General features: G+C 50.1%; 1 protein-coding gene across 3 annotated transcripts in view; it reads left to right on the top strand.

Moving 5' to 3' along the window:
• The window catches only part of soga1 (suppressor of glucose, autophagy associated 1), a 117,047-nt gene that overhangs the window by 99,098 nt on the left and 2,474 nt on the right, over nucleotides 1–15,475 (top strand). For all 3 annotated transcript variants that reach the window (XM_038803431.1, XM_038803430.1, XM_038803432.1), the window contains exons 11-13: nucleotides 9,010–9,261; nucleotides 11,323–11,393; nucleotides 13,010–14,477. In XM_038803431.1, the coding sequence (XP_038659359.1) occupies nucleotides 9,010–9,261; nucleotides 11,323–11,393; nucleotides 13,010–14,477 (1,791 nt within the window). The remainder of the gene's footprint in view (nucleotides 1–9,009; nucleotides 9,262–11,322; nucleotides 11,394–13,009; nucleotides 14,478–15,475) is intronic.

Here is a 15,475-nt window from a genome sequence, read left to right as displayed (position 1 = left end):
GGTTTACCTGAATCCTCAGACAGTGACCCCCTGATTCTGGACACACCCACCATTGGGAACATCTTCCCTGCATGTACACTGTCTAGTCCTGTTAGAATGTTATAACTTCTTTGAGATCCCCCCTCATTCTTCTGAACTCCAGCGAGAACAATCCTAACCTAGTCAATCGCTCCTCATGACAGTCCCACCATCCCTGGAATCAGTCTGGTAAACCTTCACTGCACTCCCTCGAGAACAAGAACATCCTTCCTCTGAAAAGGAGACCAAAGCTGCACACAATATTCTAGGTGTGGCCTCACCAAGGCCCTGTATAATTGCAGCAACACATCCCTTCTTCTGTACACGAAACCTCTTGCAATGAACCATTAGCCTCCTTTACCACCTGCTGCACCTGTAAGTTTACATTCAGCGACTGATGCACAAAGACACCCAGGTCCCGCTGCACACTCCCCTCTCCCAATTTACAACCATTCGGGTAGTAATCTGCCTTCCTGTTTTTGCTTCCAAAGTGAATAACCTCACACTTATCAAATTATACTGCATCTTCCATTGATTTGCCCACTCGCCAAAGCTGTCCAGATCATGCTGTAGGATCCCTGCATTCCCGTTATAGTTCACCCTCCCACCCAACTTGGTATCATCTGCAAACTTTGAGATGTTACATTTTGTTCCCTCATCCAAATTATTAATATATATTATGAATAGCTGGGGCCCCAGCACCGATCCCTGTGGGACTCCACTAGTTACTGCCTGCCAATTTGAAAAAGACCCATTAATTCCTACTCTTTGTTTCTATCCACCTCAATATACTTCCCCCAACCAATGCGCTTTAAGTTGCAAATGAATATGGTGAATAACTGAGGCCTCAATACAAATCCTTGCAAGATACCACTCATCACATCCTGCAAATTAGAATACCTTGCCCATTATCCCTTCTTTCTGTCTGGTGCCATTCAACCAATTTCTAAACTCGGTCAGTGATTTGTCTTTAATTGCATGATCTTCAACATTAGCTATCAATCTCTTGTGAGATGCTCTAACAAATGCTTTACGGAGGTCCATGTAAGTAACGTACATAGAAGTTCATCAGCACACTTCACAAGAATAAGGATAAAGCCAATTACACCGCTATCAGTCTACTCTTAGTCATCTGAGAGGTAACGGTGTAATCAATCAACAGCGCAATCAATAACTTGCTCAGTTTAGGTTCTGCCAGGACCACTCAGCTTTTGATCTCATTACAGCTATTGTTCAAACATGGACTAAAGAGCTGAACGCCAGAGGTGAGGTGAGAGTGACTGCCCTTGACATCAAGGCAGCATGTGACCAAGTGTGGCATCAAGGAGCCCTAGCAAAACTGGTCAGTGAGAATCCGGGGGGAAACTGCACGGATTGGAGACATACATAGCACAAAGGAAGATGGTTGTGGTTGTTGGAGGCCAATCATCTCAGCCTCAGGACATCACTCCAGGAGTTTCTCGGGATCGTGTCCTAGGCCCAACCTCCTTCAATTGTTTCATAAATGGCCTTCCTTCCATCATAAGGTCAGAAATGATGATGTTCGATGAAATGTTCAGCACCTGTTGCAACTGAAGCAGTCCATGTTCATATGCAGCAACACCTAGGCAACATACATCTTGGGCTGATAAATTGCAAGTTACATTCAAGCCACACAGATCCCAGGCAATGACCACCTCCAACAAGAGAAATCCATCTTGACATTCTGAATGGCATTGCCATTGCCGATTACCCCACTACCAGAAACTGAACTCGAGCAGATATATAAATACGGTGGTATAAGAGCAGGTCAGAGGCCAAGACTCCTGCGGAGCGTAACTCAACCACCTGACTCTCCGAAACCTGTCCACCATCTACAAAATTCAAGTCAGGAATGTGATGGAATATTGTCTACTTGCTTGGCTGAGTGCAGCTCCAAGAGCATTCAGGAAGTACAACACTATCCAGAGAAAAGGCTGCTTCATTGGCACCTGATCCACCACTTTAAACATTCAGTCTCTCCACCACCGATCCACAGTAGCAGCAGTGTGATACCATCTACAATGTGCACTGCAGCAATTCATCAAGGCTCCTTCACTTTACCTCTGCTGCCTAGGACAAGGACAACAAACACATGGGACCACCATCACCTGCAAGTTCCCCTCCAAGCCACAGTCCATTCAGACTTTGAACTATATCATCGTTCCTTCACGGTTACGGGGTCAAAATCTTGGAACTCCCTTCCTAACAGTTCACACCACCTTCTCGAGGATAATTAGAGATGGGCAATAAATGCTTGCTGAGCCAATCCCATGAAAGAATTTTAAAATTCCCCGATCCATTACTTCAATCACTGCTACAAAAGTTCAGTCAAGTTGGTCAGACATGACCTACCATTTACAAATCCATGTTGGCTCCCCTGATGATCTGAACATTTTCAAGGTATTCAGTCACTCTATCTTTGATTATAGACTTTAGTAATTCCCGACAACAGATGTAAGGATAAACTATAATTTCTTAGTTTCTCTCTTTCACCTTCCTTAAGTAGAATAGTATCCACGGTTTTCCAATCTAAAAGAATAGTCCTGAATTCAGAGAATTTGCCAGTTTATAGTTTGGGTTTCTGCACTATTCTTACCTACTTCCTATAAAATGCTGGAATGGAAACCATCTGATCCTGGGGATCATCAACATGCAAGCTGAGCATTATTGCTGTGTATGTGACAATTGATAGCACTGTCAATGACTCCTTCCATCACTTTGCTGATCGGAAGGAGGCTGGTGGGGTGGTAATCGGTCAGGTTGGACTTGTCTTGCTCTTTGTGGAAAGGACATACCTGGGAAATTTTCACAATGTCAGGTAATGAGGCATCCCCCCTTGTTGGTTCTCAGGCATATATGGCGCAATCTAACAAAGAAAATAAAGTTGTTAGATCTGGTATGAGCACGGCTAAGTGAGTTCTTAAACTTACTTAACTTGTGTGCAACTGGGTCCCGCCAATTGTGGGCAGGGTCTAGATTGTGATGTCTTGCAAGATTGATTAGATCTCATGAGGCGTAACGGCTATCGAGAACCCTGGGGGAGGCCTCTCCCGAGATCGACCGGCCATGTCTCGCCCATTCCTCCCCGGACGCAGTCAGTAGATCGCGCCCAATGTTGCAGAAAACAATCCTGGACACACGAGGGAATTTTCACTGCCTTTCTAATGTGCTTGTCTGCTTATGCCAGTCTATATGCAAATTAAGCTCCCCTATTAAAACCATTCTGCTATTGCCACATGCTTGTTTAATCTTTGCATCTACCACTTCATAGTTGCTATTAGGGAGAGTAGAGACAACTTCCTCAATAGCCTTACAACCATTTCTCACTTAATGAAGCTTCCACTGCTTGTTTATGTCTTATTACGTCCTCTCTCATCATTGAAAAATGTTCATCCGCTACCACTAAGGCTACTCTTATCTCTGCTATATTTTTAAAATCTTTTCTAAAGACCTGCAACCTGTCCTGATTGTCTTATAGTTATGTCTTGGCAAACCCTCCAAGTTCCATTTGTCCCCGCCCATTTACTAGTTTCAAGTACTTGTGGCTGCTCTATTCATCCATCCCACTGGGATCCTCTTTAAACCCGAGTTCAGGAAGAGACTGAAGGCTTCATTCCTGCCCCAGACATGTGGCAGTGTGCCATTAAATGGAACCAATCCTCTCGTATCACCCCTTCAACTAACCGTCCACCTCAATAATCTGTCATCATTCTACCTGGGACATGGAGAGTTTGAACGTCGCTTATTCAGTGTCCTAAGACCTAGGTTAATGAGCCAGAGGTCGGGCTCAGTAATTCCCATTTCCTAGACTTGTGAGGAGGTTAGCAAGGATCGTAGCTACAATGCAGTAACACCATCTCTGCTAGTTACAGCTCCCTTATTGGGAGCATGTAATCGCAGAACTAATTCCTTAGTTCCGTGTCCAGCATGTGCAGATCAGAGTTATGGGAATCAGAAACATTTTACAAGAAATTTTAAGTAGACAACTTGAAGTTGGATTGCACAGTGGCGCAGCGGTTAGCACTGTTGCCTTACAGCATCATGGACCCGGGTTCAATTCCGGCCTCGGGTGACTGTGTGGTGTTTGCACTTTCTCCCCGTGTCTGCATGGGTTTCTTCCGGATGCTCCAGTTTCCTCCCATCATCCAAAAATGTGCAGGTTAGGCAGATTGGCCATGCTAAATTTCCCCATGGTGTCCAAAGATGTGCAGGTTAAGTGGGGTTACAGGGATAGGGCGAGGGAGTGAGCCTAGGTAAAGTGCTTTTCCAGTGGGTCGGTACAGACTCGATGGGCCAAATGGTCTCCTTCTGCACTGTACAAATTCTATGGGTCTAAGTATATTGTTGTAAGAGCTGTAGTTAAAGGGAGCTGTCGTTGAATGTCTTTTTTTTTTAAAACAGGTTTAGCTGAATCCATTTCAGAAATGTAAACAATAAAGAAAGTTTTTCATATATATGTTTTTCCCCAAGTGCAAGAAATACAGGAGAGGAAATGTGGAACTTGAGCTCGAAATGAATCATCATTCTTCAAACTACATAAATTTATCTTTTTAATTGTAATTGTATTATTAATGTTCAAAATTGGGCTAGAAAACTACCAGCAGATTCAGTAACAAAGCAGTTATGTTACTGGACTAGGAATGCAGAGGCCTTGGTTAATGACCTGGAGAAATTAGTTTAAATCGCAACACTGTATTTAAATAAATTCAATTGAATAACTCAAGTTTAAAAGGCTGGCATTAATTTTTTTTTAAATAATTTTCATTGAAAATTTTTAAAATTTACACAACAACATCAAACCATACTAAAATACCAATGATAACAGTAATAACAACAATCATAAACCTTCGCCCCTCCTCAATGAACAACCCAACATATTAACAACAACTTAAGTTAACCCATTGTTAAGTTACAGAACCGTAGCAAAAAAACAATATAGAAACTATAGTTAGGAACACCGCCCCCTTGCCCCCCCTCTCCCCCCTCTCTCTCCCCCTCTCCCCCCCTCCCTCTCCCCCCTCCTCTCTCCCCCCCCCCCTCTCTCCCCCCTCCTCCTCTCCCCCCCCCCTCCTCCTCTCCCCCCTCCTCCTCCTCTCCCCCCTCCTCCTCCTCTCCCCCCTCCTCCTCTCCCCCCCCTCCTCCTCTCCCCCCTCCTCCTCCTCTCCCCCCTCCTCCTCCTCTCCCCCCTCCTCCTCTCCCCCCCTCTCCTCTCCCCCCTCCTCCTCTCCCCCCCTCCTCCTCTCCCCCCCTTCCTCTCCCCCCCTCCTCTCCCCCCCCTCTCCCCCCCCTCTCCCCCCCCCTCTCCCCCCCCTCCTCTCCCCCCCCTCCTCTCCCCCCCCTCCTCTCCCCCCCCTCCTCTCCCCCCCTCCTCTCCCCCCCCTCCTCTCCCCCCCTCCTCTCTCCCCCCCCTCTCTCCCCCCCTCCTCTCTCCCCCCCCTCCTCTCCCCCCCTCCTCTCCCCCCCCCCTCCTCTCCCCCCCCTCCTCTCCCCCCCCTCCTCTCCCCCCCTCCTCTCCCCCCCTCCTCTCTCCCCCCCCCTCCCCCCCCTCCTCACTCCCCCCCCCTCCCCCCCCTCCTCACTCCCCCCCTCTCCCCCCTCCTCTCCCCCCTCCTCCTCTCCCCCCCCCCTCCTCTCCCCCCCCCCTCCTCTCCCCCCCCTCCTCTCCCCCCCCTCCTCTCCCCCCCTCCTCTCCCCCCCTCCTCCTCTCCCCCCCTCCTCCTCTCCCCCCCTCCTCCTCTCCCCCCCTCCTCCTCTCCCCCCCCCTCCTCCTCTCCCCCCCTCCTCCTCTCCCCCCCCCTCCTCTCCCCCCCCTCCTCCTCTCCCCCCCTCCTCTCCCCCCCTCCTCCTCTCCCCCCCTCCTCCTCTCCCCTCCCCCTCCTCTCCCCTCCCTCCTCTTCCCCCCCTCCTCCTCTCCCCCCCCTCCTCTCCCCCCCCCTCCTCTCCCCCCCTCCTCTCCCCCCCCCTCCTCTCCCCCCCTCCTCCTCTCCCCCCCTCCTCCTCTCCCCCCCCCTCCTCTCCCCCCCTCTCCTCTCCCCCCCTCCTCTCCCCCCCTCCTCTCTCCCCCCCCCTCTCTCCCCCCCCCTCCTCTCCCCCCCCTCCTCTCTCCCCCCCTCCTCTCTCCCCCCCTCCTCTCCCCCCCCTCCTCTCTCCCCCCCTCCTCTCCCCCCCCTCCTCTCCCCCCTCCTCCTCTCCCCCCCTCCTCCTCTCCCCCCCTCCTCCTCTCCCCCCTCCTCCTCTCCCCCCCTCCTCCTCCTCTCCCCCCCTCCTCCTCTCCCCCCCCTCCTCCTCTCCCCCCCTCCTCCTCTCCCCCCTCCTCCTCTCTCTCCCCCTCCTCCTCTCTCCCCCTCCTCCTCTCTCCCCCCCCCTCCTCTCCCCCCCCTCCTCTCTCCCCCCCTCCTCTCTCCCCCCCTCCTCTCTCCCCCCTCCTCTCTCCCCCCCCTCCTCTCTCCCCCCCCTCCTCTCCCCCCCCTCCTCTCCCCCCCCTCCTCTCCCCCCTCCTCTCCCCCCCTCCTCTCTCCCCCCCTCCTCTCTCCCCCCCTCCTCTCTCCCCCCCCTCCTCTCTCCCCCCCTCCTCTCCCCCCCTCCTCTCCCCCCCCTCCTCCTCTCCCCCCCCCTCCTCCTCTCCCCCCCCTCCTCTTCTCCCCCCCTCCTCCTCTCTCTCCCCCTCCTCCTCTCTCTCCCCCTCCTCTCTCCCCCTCCTCTCTCCCCCCCCTCCTCTCCCCCCCCTCTCTCCCCCTCCTCCACTCTCCCCCTCCTCCACTCTCCCCCTCCTCTCCCCCCCCTCCTCTCCCCCCCTCCTCTCCCCCCTCCTCCTCTCTCTCCCCCTCCTCTCTCCCCCCCCTCCTCTCCCCCCCCCCTCCTCTCTCCCCCTCCTCCTCTCCCCCCCTCCTCCTCTCCCCCCCTCCTCCTCTCCCCCCTCCTCCTCTCCCCCCCTCCTCCTCTCCCCCCCCCTCCTCTTCTCCCCCCCTCCTCCTCTCTCTCCCCCTCCTCCTCTCTCTCCCCCTCCTCTCTCCCCCCCTCTCTCCCCCCCCCTCCTCCCCCCCCTCTCTCCCCCTCCTCCACTCTCCCCTCCTCCTCTCCCCCCCTCCTCTCCCCCCCCCTTCCTCTCCCCCCCTCCTCTCCCCCCTCCTCCTCTCCCCCCCTCCTCCTCTCCCCCCCTCCTCCTCCTCTCCCCCCCTCCTCTTCTCCCCCCCTCCTCCTCTCTCTCCCCCTCCTCTCTCCCCCTCCTCTCTCCCCCCCCTCCTCTCTCCCCCTCCTCCTCTCTCCCCCTCCTCCTCTCCCCCCCCTTCCTCTCCCCCCCTCCTCTCCCCCCCTCCTCTCCCCCCCCTTCTCTCCCCCCCCCTTCCTCTCCCCCCTCCTCTCCCCCCCTTCCTCTCCCCCCCTCCTCTTCCCCCCCTCCTCTCCCCCCCCCTCCTCTCTCTCCCCCTCCTCTCTCCCCCCCCTCCTCTCCCCCCCCCTCCTCTCTCCCCCTCCTCCTCTCTCCCCCTCCTCCTCTCCCCCCCCTCCCTCTCCCCCCCTCCTCTCCCCCCCCTCCTCTCCCCCCCTTCTCTCCCCCCCCCTTCCTCTCCCCCCCTCCTCTCCCCCCCTTCCTCTCCCCCCCCTCCTCTTCCCCCCCCTCCTCTCTCCCCCCCCCTCCCCCCCCCCTCCTCTCCCCCCCCCCCCCCCTCCTCTCCCCCCCCCCCCCTCCTCTCCCCCCCCTCTCAGGTTGCTGCTGCTATTGACCAAGATACCTATCTTTGAGCCAGGAAGTCCAGAAAAGGCTGCCACCGTTTATAGAACCTCTCAGGGCAAATTTAACCCTTTCCAACTTTATAAATCCTGCCATGTCATTGACCCAGGTCTCCACACTTGGGGGCCTTGCATCCTTCCACTGTAGCAAGATCCTCCGCCGGGCTACTAGGGACGCAAAGGCCAGAACACCGGCGTCTTTCGCCTCCTGCACTCCCGGCTCCACTGCAACTCCAAAAATAGCGAGTCCCCACCCTGGTTTGACCCTGGATCCAACCACCCTCGACATCGTCCCCGCCACCCCCTTCCAGAATTCTTCCAGTGCTGGGCATGCCCAGAACATATGGGCATGATTCGCTGGACTCCCCGAACACCTGGTGCACCTGTCCTCACCCCCAAAGAACCTACTCATCCTAGTCCATGTGGGCCCGGTGCAGCACCTTAAATTGGATGAGGCTAAGCCTCGCACATGAAGAGGAAGAGTTGACTCTCTCCAAGGCATCCGCCCAAGTCCCGGCCTCTATCTGCTCCCCAAGTTCCCCCTCCCATTTAGCCTTCAGCTCCTCCACTGACGACTCTTCCACCTCCTGCATTACCTTATAGATGTCAGACACCTTCCCCGCTCCGACCCACACCCCCGAAAGCACTCTGTCCATCGTCCCCCGCGAGGGCAGCAAAGGGAATCCCTCTACCTGTCGCCTAGCAAACGCCTTTACCTGCAAGTATCTGAACACGTTCCCTCGGGGAAGCCCAAATTTATCTTCCAGTTCCCCCAGGCCCACAAACCTCCCGTCAATAAACAGGTCCCTCAATTTACTGATGCCCACCCTTTGCCACCCCCTAAACCCCCCATCCTTGTTCCCCGGGATGAACCGATGATTGCCACCCAGAGGAGCCTCCATCGAGCCCCCTGTTTCCCCCCTATGCCGTCTCTACTGTCCCCAGATTCTTAGGGTCGCCGCCACCACCGGGCCTGTGGTAAACCTCTTAGGGGAGAGCGGCAGCGGTGCCTTTAAAAGGCTGGCATTAATGATGGGAAAGAAATCTGCCGTCCTTGCCTGGTCTGTCCTTTGTGTGACCCAACCCGTGCCAACGCGCTTGACTCTTAAGTGGCCTCACGGCTCACTAGTTGAATAAATGAGCGATGGGCAGTAAATGCTGGCTTTCTCTGCAACCCATGAATAAAAATAAGGTATGAAAATTGCTGGAAATTCAAACTAAAATACTGATTTCCCACAACAGCTGGAAGGTAAGGCTGGCAAAATGACCTCTGAGAAAGCTCCGGGTGATCTCAAGACGGCTTTGAAATGGGAGCGGGAAGAACATCAGCAGCTCCTCGCAGAGTCCTACACTGCAGTTATGGATCTAACGCAGCAGCTTCAAATTAATGAGAAGAACTGGAGTCAGGAGAAGTTAGAGTTACTGGACCGATTTAACATTGAACGGAGCCACAGCGAGCAGCGTTTGAAGGAAATGCAACACAAGATCAATCAGGTACATGCAAAACAAGCTCCGATATATGCTAAACATTTTTAATGTGTTTGTAAAATCGAACTCAAGTTAACCTTTTTAAAACATAGTGAACATCTGAGCAACCATCAATTCATATACAACCCCCAAGGAGTACAACACTAAGTCATCCTTAATAACTTCCCAAACAACATCCAGAAGACAAAAGAAACACCTTTTAACAGAAGCACATTAGGTTTACATTCACTACTGAGAACATTTATAATTCTGAATTCACCAAATGATCAAGAGCTAAGTCTTTTCATGGCAGAGAGAACAGCAGTACACCTGCTTTGTCTGGCTTCAGCTCCTACACTGAAACAAAACTAAAACACTGCCTGCAGCAACAGCCTAAAACGAATGTAAAAAATCTGGCAGACAGCCCAGCTCCACCCACACTCTGAGATCACTGATAAACACCCATTTCTTAAAGTTACATTTCTTAAACACCCATTTCTTAAATGTAGTATCACATGACACCGTCCAAGCACAAATGTTATTCCTCCCCTCTGCCGGTTGCCCCAAAATGCAAGCGGCATGGTTACGCAACGTTTATGGGATTTTCTGGCATTGTGTCTGGAAAGTACCTACCCTTTAATAGACAAATATTGGTTGTGAGGCAGAGTGGAACAAGGGACAGACATTTCCTATACCGGGATTTCCAATTTCCCTGCCTCACTCAAGACCCAGCGTAATGCTGCCGGTATACTGTTTGAGATAAGATGAGCCTGTTCAGATCAGTCAGGTGGACCATTTAGGCCAGAAAAGCAGCCTGAGCCTTTGAAGAAAGGAAATTGTTGTGGAGCTGAAATTGATCGTTGCCCCTTACACAGGGGGACCACAGGGGAGTTGGTCGGACTCTATAGGGAAACCTGGCAACCTCCCTTAATAGCGAGCAGATGCCAGATTTGCTGGCTGAACGGAGCAGATGAGTAATGGTGATCTGACCTCCCGCCCCATGCACTTTGGGTGCCCTTGAGCTGACCCTACAAACTCCTGGGATTTCTGCAGCCAGTATTCAGCAAGCTATGTTCTTTGTCACAGATGTGGAGATAAACAAACCCAGCAACAATGTCAGATATGCATAACACGTTTCGTTGTCACCACTTAATTACAGCCATTTTTTAAACCTGCTTAATGAGAATACAGGGAGTGGCTGCAATTTTTCCATTATTTTTCTATTGCTAACATCCGAAAAATCTTGGGTGTTTATTTTGATCCTCTTGGTTTATTTCCTCATGAGTGGGTGGCAGATGACCAGTTTCCATTCCCGTAGGTCATGAGAGAAGTTAAAAGAAAATAAAGTTTGGTCAAGGGCATCCTTTGACTCCCAAGTTTTGCCTGCTGCGGAAAACTCAATTTTTCCTGCAGCCTAGCTGCTGGGCATTATGAGTGCCAGCCATCACAATCTAACACCAGGGGCTTATTAGATTGAAGCATTAAACTACCTAAATGAGAAATCCTTTAGCTGAAAGTAAAATCTCTCCCTTCTGTTGGGAATTTAGTGCTGACCTGCTCCAGCTTCAGTTTTCTAATGGCATAAACAGAAACATTGGTGGTTTCCTCTATATTTGATTGACTCGGTTAGTATAGTCCCACAAATGGAACACGCTCAGCATTACTGTGTCCACATTTCTTAGAAGAACCAAATAAAAATAGAATGAATACAAGGCCGTTCAGTACCCCAAGCTCTTCTTTCACCTTAAGTGAGGACAGTGTACCTGTCCTTACTTATATACTTCCTTGTATCCCTGTGAGGGATCACTTTCTAGAAAATAGAGCTTTGTAAGTTGTCCCCCTGATGTAAAATCAAAAGCAGAAAATGCTGGACATTTCAGCAGGTCTGATAGCATCTGTGGAGAGAGGAGGGAGCTAACGCTTCGAGTCCAGATGACTCTTTGTCAAAGGGGTTTGTTTTTCTCGGGTGTTAAACTGGGGTGACTTGCAGTGACAGTCGGTATATTTATGAGGAAATGAAAACAGGCTCACCTGCCCCTGCAAATTCCCACTTAACCGTTTACAAGCTGCATTCTTTGTCATTTTCAGATGCTACAACACAGAAGCAGTGAAAAGGAGACTTCAGATGAATTAGAGGCTAAAGGAACTAATTTGCAACGGTAAAAATCAGATTATCTGCATTTAGATCAAGTATTTGTTGCCAAGCAAGAAATTATATTGTGATGAGATTTAAATTGAATTAGGCTCCAGTTGGCCTTTTCTTTACTAGTTTTCCAGAATTTTTTTAAGTTCTAAAATTTGACCAAAGTACAAGTTAACTATTTTCAATTTAAATTTTTTCTGTTGAGCTGTTTCTTGGACAATAATTTGATATTTTTGACACAAGAGGACAGGGGACCATTTGGCATCTCAATTAGATCCATGGATGATTTGTACATCAATTCCATTTAACTCACCTTTGCTCAATACTCCTCAACCCCTTCAACTAACCAAAATCAATCATTGTCTTGAAAATTTCACTTGACGCAGCATCCAAGCTTTTTTGAAGGAGACAATGTCAGATTTCTACTATCTGTTCTGTGGGTAAAGTGTTTCCTTTGGACAAGAACTAATTTTAGGATTATTCTTCCCTTGCTCTGGACTTCCCCCATCAGAAGAATTTGTTTCTCTGTATCTATCTTATCTAATCCTTTTAATCACCTTAATTAACTCACCCCTCAACCTATTACAGGAACAATAACAATTGAAGGCAGTGAGATATTAATTGCCCTGGATTGAGGAGTGATGTTAAGGAGATTGAAGCAGTTAAACATTGACTCAAGCACAGCACATTTCCCTGTAGTTCATTCATTAACACCACACAAATGTAGATTACGGGGGTGATTTTCAGTCCGCGGTTGCCGCCAGAGAGAAAGGCGACAGGGGCGGAAAATCTCTCTGGAGAGATTACTTTTCCCAATTTTCCCGCCCTTCGCCAGCGGTGTAACAAGGTTGACACCCTCAAATGCCAGGGGGCAATGCCAGGGGCGGGCCCTCATGGGAGCCCCATGGGATGGGGGGATGGAGGTTGGGGAAAGGAGAGCAGGCATTGAGGATGAACTTGCAGCCACGGTGGGGAGAACAGATACTGAGCGGGAGAACGCCGGCGATACTTCCACTGAGCATGGTGGTGGGGGATGCACCGATACCTCCATAGTGGGGGCTGGACACTATTAATTTGCAGTTCTGATCAGGAAACCCTTTAACGATGACGCCCCGATCGCTGTGGAGCCAGGTGCTTGCTCTAACAGGCCCCACCCCACCAGAGGGATGGCGTCAACCATGCCCACTAATCTCTTTCCCCAAAGAGGCACAAGATCTGGAGTTGAAACTGGTCTGTGCAACTGGAGAGCTACACACCAGTTTTCAGACTGAGCCTGGCACTTCGAAAGACAGATGGTAAGATTCCGTCCGACATCTGCATTTCCGTGTAATTTATTCTCTCTTCCATGTATGCATGCAGCACCCCCTCAATGCAAACAATACGAACAATTTAGGATCCTTATTTGATAATTGGCCATGATGTTTCTCTGTATTGAGCCAGTGAATTTGCATTTTTCCAAATCTGTAAATATCTGAACTCTAGGTGTACTAAAATATTAGTGAAAGCCTTCCCATCCTAACTAGAAAATAAGTATGGGTGGCATTTTTGTTCCTGTGGGTGATGTGGCCTTCCCCCTTTTGTTTTCTTTCAACAAAGAGGAAAATAACTTATTTTTAAATGCATTATTTTTAGGGCAAAGTCAGTTTCTTCCATGTCTGAGTTTGAGAGCTTGTTGGACACGTCTCCATATTTACCTCCCACCTCCGCACCCTTGTCAAATGGTTTAAAGGATCTTGAGGAGCTGAACAAGAAAAATTGGACGCACATGAATAACGAAGGGGAATTGTTACACGAGAAATCAGAAAGCACATTAATCGAGCAGTCAGATGTGGAAATGCCTGTAATTTCATCTTGGGACTTCACCATGGCAGCAAATTTAGTTAACCCGCATCTCAATACGAAACAAATACAGAGGAGTTACACAGCACCAGACAGAACCGGCATTCGGATTTATTACAGTCCACCAGTAGTGCGCAGAATGGATGGCTCTGTGGTTCAAAACAACGAAGAAAAGATAATGATTGAGCCAGGTTTCCTGTTCACGATGGCAAAACCCAAGAAAATGGCAGATTCAGAGCCGCAATCAGAGAATGCCTGCAACAAGTGGTTTAATGACTTTTCCAAGCACCGAGATCTGCTGGAAAGTGGTACTGGAGAACACCAGGTTTCCGTTTCAGCTAATACCGCCACGACTGGGTTTCCTTCTGCTCTGCATGATCTACAGATATCAGGTAACATGAGTGATGACATGAAGGAGGTAGCCAACTGCGTCAGAAATGTTATTTGTACCAGCTCATTGGAAAGGAAGGTTAATACGGCAAGTCAGACTGTTGGACTTATCAGTGTTGGTACTCAGACAGCCCGAAGTATTAGTGTTGGGTTGCAGACTGAGAGTCCCAGATCTATCTCCAGTGCTCTGCACCGGTCATGGGCGTCGAGAGGCTCCTTACTGATGCCAACCCAGAGCTCCCGTAGCAAACAACTCTCTTCATCTTTGGAAAAGGTGCCGACTAAGTTTGAACGACCTTGCTGTTCGCCCAAATACGGCTCGCCAAAGTTGCAGAGAAGAAGCTCTTCTAAAATAGATCATACAAGAGAGCGAAGCCCATGGGCCCTGTCTCATCGAGGTCAAAATGAGTCAGCTTGGGCTAGGTCAACGACCACGAGGGATAGTCCAGTGCTCAGTTCCATCAACGATGGGCTGTCCAGCTTGTTTAACGTCGTTGAGCACACATCTGGAAATGTCGACTCAGTTTGGAAATCAAGCCAACATGAAACAAAAACAAAAGGCGATTCGTCAAGATATGGGATTGTTCAGGAGTTTTTCCGAAACGTGTGTGGCAGATCCCAGAGTCCAACAAACGGAGCTGACAAACCATTAAAAGATCCTGTAATTGAGGAAAATGTCAGAAAAGAAGAATTTGCTGCTCCAGCTCCAGCTCCAGTGGGCCACACACAGGTAGACAGTATTTCCAGAATTGTAAATAAAAGACTTCCCAAGCAGCCGAACAAAGAGGACCAAAAACCAACATCCTATCCAACCCCGGGAGCTAAAGATCCAGACACACGGGATGCCTGTGGAGCTTCTGGTCTTCTTGAGGTAGCTACTTTAGTCGGAGTTTCATCTCATTAAAGTATGTCATTAAATTAGTTTTAAAACTCTACTCTAAAACCTCTGTTATTAACATGAGATATCTGGACTAATATAAAATCATAGAATATTGCAGGGCAGAAATAGGCCATTCAGCCCATTTGCCTGGGCTAGGCTTTTCTGAGTGCTAAGCAATTAGTTCTTTTTAGATTTATAAATGTCAAACGTTGTCATTTTTTATTTACTATTACCTATAGTAAAATAAACTAGCTGAATATATATTTTAATGCATAAAGATGGTAAACAAACTGTGGAGGGGTGCAGGGGGGACTTTAGAATTAGGTGGCATGACAGGAGCATCATGCCTGTTGCTTTTCCGCCTCTGCTGTATTTTACCAGTGCTAGGGGAGACATTAGTCAGCGTGTCCGCCTTTGGGCAAATTGAGGTTGACCAATATCCTTCAGGGAAGGAAATCTGCCGTCCTTACCTGGTCTGTGACTCCAGGTCCACAGCAATGCCATTGACACTCAAATGCGCTCTGAATTGGAAGGCAGTTAGGGATAGGGCAATAGGTTCTGGCCCAGTCAGCCACATTCACGTCCCATGAAATGAATTTTAAAGAAGTCCTCAATTGGCCAGTAAAGGCCACTCAAGGGCCTCTTCCCGCCAACTCCAACATTTTACTTTGTTGGGGCCTGAAGGGAGTGCCCCCCTCCATGATTAACACCTTTATTTGTGACCCCCAAAGCCCACTTCCTCACCTGAGCCTGCCAGCCTGGCCCCCACTGGCCTCCTAATTGGGTTCCAGCACCGATTGACATTGAAGACAGCCTGAGCCCGGGCAGTGGCCACCGTTCCAGATGGCACTGCGGGCACCAATTGATGGCCATCTTATTGGTCGGAGGCGGGATTTCCTCGAAACGGTCCAATGGCCATATAAGCAGATCGGGGCTTCCTGGCCGTGCAGAGGTCGGCTCAACTCTGATCTTAAAGCTGGAGTGCTGGG

The sequence above is a fragment of the Scyliorhinus canicula genome, chromosome 7, assembly GCF_902713615.1.
Source record: "Scyliorhinus canicula chromosome 7, sScyCan1.1, whole genome shotgun sequence".
Taxonomy (NCBI): Eukaryota; Metazoa; Chordata; class Chondrichthyes; order Carcharhiniformes; family Scyliorhinidae; genus Scyliorhinus; species Scyliorhinus canicula.
Note: the sequence above shows the minus strand (reverse complement) of the source record. Positions and strands in the feature narration are given on the sequence as shown.